We start from the raw sequence: 6,328 nt of genomic DNA, 5'->3' as shown, positions 1-6,328 counted from the left end.
GTTTGGTGCCGGGCGAAATGCTTAGCGGTATTTCGTCTGTCTTTACGTTCTGAGTTCAAATTCCGCCGAGGTCGACTTTGCCGTTCATCCTTTCGGGGTCGATAAATAATGTACCAGTTACGCACTGGGGTTGATGTAATCGACTTGATCCCTTTGGATATTATAACTGTCAACATAACAATGGACGTGTTTAAGGGGGTAATTAGACAAACAACAACACCAACAACAGTTGAACATTTCAAAGTTTATCTTTATTTTAAAAGTTAATTACTAATAAAAGAGCCAAACCAGTGAAGTGGTCTTTATTTGGTTGACAGATCTGCTAGAATTAGTAACCAAATTTACCAAAATTCACACCTCACCCTAAACCCTTTAGCACTCAGATTATTCTGCCAAATGTAAAGCTTATGTATTCACACCATGTAAAATTAATCCTGCATCATTTCATGGCTTTGAGATTTCAATTATGCGATTGTTTAATTTTAAAATGACACAATAAGGTAGCTATGAATGACCATATCTGACTAGTTTGAACATAAAACAGGTAGAATATTTTGGCCAGATATGACCGGTTTAAGCACTAAAGGGTTAAAGTTGGACAAGTGGGACAATGTGGCTTTGGGTTTTCTACATTAAGAATAAAGGCAGGATGGTCCCAGCTGGGAGACATCTGATCATAGATCATTGCTTGGTCAAGGTTGACCTGGGGTCAAACAACATTTATACAATAATTCCCTTTACATGTAACGATAGACATTTGAGTGCAGTAAGGCACTCAGCTTCTTCAAGAGCTATCCTCAATGTATCCACTGTAACTTCCTGCGGATCACAATGTGTTGACCAGAAGAGCAGCATCTGGAAGCTCTGCTCTTGAACATTACCAGAAAAGTCATACCGGATATGTCCCAGTTGGGTACTTTCAATTCCCAAGAAAATACCTGTTGAAGATAGAACAATAAGAAATAACTGCAACAACATTAACAATAATATCAGAGTTACGTGTTGTAGGTTGTTATAAATATAACAAAGAAACTATATTAACAGAAAACTACAAAAAACTGAAGAAATATGAAAAATATAAGGCATTGTCTTCTATTTCTAAGAATGATGGCACAAATAACGAAGAGGTTGAATTTTGAACAAAATTAATTGAAAATTGGATTTGCGAAAATTTCTGGAAAGCAAATGTCAGAAGTGCTTAAGTGTATTAAAACCTAAAGAATCAACAGCCAAGTCACTTCATCAATCCATCCGTCCATCTTTCCATGCATTTTCTCTGCTTAGTATTCCTGGAAAGGTTCTAAGGATAGAGTTTTCTCATGCATCTCCCGCATGAGGTTGTGTCGGAAGAAACCATCGTAGCCAGTACCGCCTGACTGGCCTTCGTGCGGGTGACACGTAAAAGCACCCACGACACTCTCTGAGTGGTTGGCGTTAGGAAGGGCATCCAGCTGTAGAAACTCTGCCAAATCAGATTGGAGCCTGGTGTTGCCATCCGGTTTCACCAGTCCTCAGTCAAATCGTCCAACCCATGCTAGCATGGAAAGCGGACATTAAACGACGACGACGATTCACAAATGCAACCAATTGGGATTATCTCATTATTGATCTCCTGCAAGTTAGTTAAGCTGGAATAATCTGTCTTGATATCCTTTCCTGCAAAGTTCTAACCGCATGTCCATAGTACCAGAAATGTGTACTCTCAATGCAGAGAGGAAGTGACTTGACATGATCAATGCCTGAAATAGGTCATTTGTGAGTGCGATACCTTTCCTTCTCTGACTAATTAATATAACGTAGTTAGGTAAACAACACAAATTACACAAGACACCAGCTTAACCCTTTCGTTACCAACCCGGCTAAAACCACCTCTGGCTCTGTAGTACAAATCCCTTGTTTTCATAAGTTTTGAATTAAAATCTTCCACCAAACCTTAGTCACAATTTATGTTCCTAACACCAGCTGAATGATAACTAAGTTATTTTACTAAATTATTTGTTATATTTAAAATTAATTGAAGGAAACACAGAGCATCTCAACAGAAATATGGTAACAAATAAGTTTAAAGACACTCAGTCAAATGTGCCTTCAATGTGCACAATATTTGGCTGCTATTTCTAACAATCGAAACAAAATCTGCAAATTAAACCTTTTGATACCAATCCGGCTGAAACCACCCCTGGCTCTGTAGTACAAATGTCTTGTTTTCATAAGTTTTGAATTAAAATCTTCCACCAAACCTTAGTCACAATTTATGTTCCTAACACCAGCTGAATGATAACTAAATTATTTTACTAAATTCTTTGTTATATTTAAAATTAATTGAAAGAAGCACAGAGTATCTCAAAATAAGTGTAGTAACGAAAGGGTTAATCTCTCTGGATGCATGGCACATAATGATGATATCTTTCACTGGATCAAAGCCACAATTTATAGAGAAGTCAAAGAAAAGCAGACAGAACTTGCTAACATCTACACCATTCATCTACGTACAATTAAACATTAGATGTGAGTGAAGTATGATCCACAGCTAGAGGGACACTGGACAGTGGGGAGGCCACAGGTCCCTGAAACTACACCCTATCATGTTAAAAAGGACCGTTTAATGATGTAGTCCTATGCTCCCAAGTAAAAGACAGAGACGTCACTCTAGGAACATCTTTTATCCTAAGTCTGTCGGATTAACACAGATATTTGGCTCAAAGAACAGCGATAATAACTGATTCAGCTGAGGATGCTCTATTAAGCTTCATCTTTATATTGAAGCATCTTCAGACATATGACATGTGGTAAGAAGTCATTCCAGTTTGGTGATCATCCTCATCATCGTCATCATCGTCATTTAACGTCCGCTTTCCATGCTAGCATGGGTTGGACGATTTGACTGAGGACTGGCGAACCAGATGGCAACACCAAGCTCCAATCTGATTTAGCAGAGTTTCCACAGCTGGATGCCCTTCCTAACGCCAACCACTCAGAGAGTGTAGTGGGTGCTTTTACGTGCCACCAGCATGAAGGCCAGTCAGGAGGTACTGGCAACGGCCACACTCAAAATGGTGTATTTTACGTGCCACCTGCACAAGAGCCAGTCCAGGGGCACTGGCAACAATCTCACTCGAAAATCCTACGGAGGCCAGTCAGGCGGTACTGGCAACGGCCACGCTCATGATCTAAACTGAAATTACTTATCAGATTCCTACACAATAACCCTATTGTTGACTTCATCAGAAATTCACGGCTGTGGATATGCATCGAGTTTGGGGAAATGATTCTCTTTCTGCCCACAACCATTCTTTTTTTTATATTTACTCTATTGTGTTTTACTAATTTATCCATTTTACCAATCCTGCTAATCTCAATTTTATTGAATTACATCAGTGTCTTCAATAGAATGATTTTACTGTTAAAATTTCAAAATGGAAATTAGGAATGGAATCTGTTCTCAGTCCTTCTGACATACAAAAGTTCAAGTGAAGCTAAAATTCAGTATTGTTATTTTCTACTCACCCACTTGCCACCAATTGCATCCTAACAGGCGTGCCACCTTCAGGAGATCCCTCTCCTCCAGTTTTTGAGAATCTGAAATGGGTTGCAATTTCTAGTAAAATTTCTTAATCTTTATCAATAATCTATATTTTATTATTATAGCATATTGCTATCCTCAATGGTCAAAAGGTGACCACAACAGTTTCCCCCTCAACATTTCTTATACGTTTTACAATGGTACCATACAATAAGCTCAATATTCAGGTCCACCACAGAATAGACTAACCTTCCTAAATCTCTTTTTTTATTAAGACATCCTAAATATGAAAGTTCATAGGCTGACAAAGATGCCCTCATGGAACGTGAGCAAATGAAGTTTATTTTTCCACAGAGTCCTTCCTGTGGTCCACACACTTCTTCCATCAGTGTTGCAGTTCTTGAATCCCATTGCTAAACAAGTCTTCATCCTGTTGCTCACAAAAAGTCATCAAAAGCAGACATGATGTCATCATCACTATGTAGTGGATGTAATGATAGATTTATTATCAGTGAAAAAAAAGACAGGGTGTTCACAATTGGAACACTTTATATCGTAAGCCTGTCACATTGCAAAAGACATCTGGTTTAGCAATAACAACAATAATTTATCAGTAATCAATGAATTAACAAAAATGTAAAACAAACAAAAAAATAACATTTATTCACCTATTTACATCAAAACCGTGGAGTCGCAATGGCCCAGTGGTTAGGGCAGCGGACTTGCGGTCATAGGATCGCGGTTTCGATTCCCAGACTGGGCATTGTGAGTGTTTATTGAGTGAAAACACCTAAAGCTCCACGAGGCTCCGGCAGGGGATGGTGGCGAACCCTGCTGTACTCTTTCACCACAACTTTCTCTCACTCTTACTTCCTGTTTCTGTTGCGCCTGTAATTCAAAGGGTCAGCCTTGTCACACTCTGTGTCACGCTGAATATCCCCCGAGAACTACATTAAGGGTACACGTGTCTGTGGAGTGCTCAGCCACTTGCATGTTAATTTCACGAGCAGGCTGTTCCGCTGATCAGATCAACTGGAACACTCGACGTCGTAAGCAACGTAGTGCCAACAACAACATCAAAACCATAATATATTTTAGTTCCCTGAAGCAAAAGACAATATTAACTCCATTGCGTTTCCTAATATACCCATAATACCAATAGTGCTGACCTCAGTGGATATTTTATGATATTACTTTACAGCTAACTGTTCAAATGGAAATTAGGGATCAAACCTGTCCTCAGTCAGAATCATTCTGACAAACAAAATATCTGAACTAAAGATAAAACAGGTGGAAATCAATAAAAGTGTTGCAATATTTTACTCACTATCTGGCTGTGATGTGGAAGGTTTAGGCTGTGATGTAGAAGGTTCATGCTGTGATGTAGAAGGTTTAGGCTGTGATGTAGAAGGTTCATGCTGTGATGTAGAAGGTTCATGCTGTGATGTAGAAGGTTCATGCTGTGATGTAGAAGGTTCATGCTGTGATGTAGAAGGTTCAGGCTGTGATGCAGAAGGTTTAGGCTGCGACAACTTGGTGAACTTCCCAAACGTTGGAGCATCTGAAATAAATATGTCCAAGTTATGCACATTACTGTAAAGTGTCCTTTGTTAATAATCTATATTTTATTATTGTGAGACTTTCCTATCATCAATAGTCAACTGGTGAGCAGAATTCGTTTGACCAACATTTTTATGCTTTCCCTCGTGGTCCCATTAGTAGCATCAAATTTAGGTCCTCAACAAAAATAGACTAACTTTCCTAAACCTACTCTCTCTCTCTCTATTAAGACATCCTCCATAATCTAACAATGGTGCAATTTTCTCATTTAATTATCACTTGATAACTCTATTTCGTGTTTTTTTGTTCGTTTAGACTTTCGATTCTTATGTAAGATGTTTGGTATAAATTTGACAGTTTGCATAAAAGGAGAAGAATGCACAAACATTACATATTCAAAAATAAAAGTATTTAATTAAGTTAAAACATTTCAACTCGAGGTGGCAAGGAGATAATAAGTTACTCAAAGCAATTTCTCTCAGCTTCCACCATGCTCTGAGAGTGCAGTGGGTGCTTTTACGTGCCATTGGCACGAGGGCCAGTCAGGCAGTACTGGCAACGGCCACGCTCAAAATGGTGTATTTTACGTGCCACCTGCACAGGAGCCAGTTCGGCGGCACTGGCAACGATCTCGCTCGAATGTCTTTACAGATGCCATCCGGCAACAATAAGCATATGCTTACACTCATTTTTAAAGGTTACCATTGTTACTTTTTAATTCCAACTGCCCACATCACAGTTCACCAGAATGTCATCAGATTCAGAAAATATTTAAAGATATTTCAATGTCTTTCATCCTCTTTAATGATGGAGCTTTGCATTCATCCAGTGGAACAGAGAATGGTAACAGGTGTCCTAGAACACTTTACACTTGCACAAAATCTAATTAACTGCATATCACTCTCATTCACACATTGTTGTTGTTGGCACTCCGTCGCTTACGACATCGAGGGTTCCGGTTGATCCGATCAACAGAACAGCCTGCTCGTGAAATTAACGTGCAAGTGGCTGAGCACTCCACAGACACGTGTACCCTTAACGTAGTTCTCGGGGATATTCAGTGTGACACAGAGTGTGACAAGGCTGACCCTTTGAAATACAGGCACAACAGAAACAGGAAGAAAGAGTGAGAGAAAGTTGTGGTGGAAGAGTACAGCAGGGTTCACCACCATCCCCTGCCGGAGCCTCGAGGTGCTTTAGGTGTTTTCGCTCAATAAACACTCACAACGCCCAGTCTGGGAATCG

General features: G+C 39.4%; 1 protein-coding gene across 1 annotated transcript in view; it reads right to left on the bottom strand.

Moving 5' to 3' along the window:
* Positions 1-229: 229 nt before the first annotated feature.
* The window catches only part of LOC106878668 (uncharacterized), an 11,726-nt gene continuing 5,627 nt past the window's right edge, over positions 230-6,328 (bottom strand). Inside the window, exons 4-6 of the mRNA XM_014927953.2 lie at positions 4,851-5,084; positions 3,508-3,579; positions 230-938 (exon numbers count right to left, since the gene is read on the bottom strand). Of these exons, the coding sequence (XP_014783439.1) occupies positions 721-938; positions 3,508-3,579; positions 4,851-5,084 (524 nt within the window). The 3' untranslated portion in view covers positions 230-720. The remainder of the gene's footprint in view (positions 939-3,507; positions 3,580-4,850; positions 5,085-6,328) is intronic.

Source organism: Octopus bimaculoides, unplaced genomic scaffold (assembly GCF_001194135.2).
Source record: "Octopus bimaculoides isolate UCB-OBI-ISO-001 unplaced genomic scaffold, ASM119413v2 Scaffold_87364, whole genome shotgun sequence".
NCBI lineage: Eukaryota > Metazoa > Mollusca > Cephalopoda > Octopoda > Octopodidae > Octopus > Octopus bimaculoides.
This window is presented reverse-complemented; position numbering and strand designations above follow the sequence as displayed.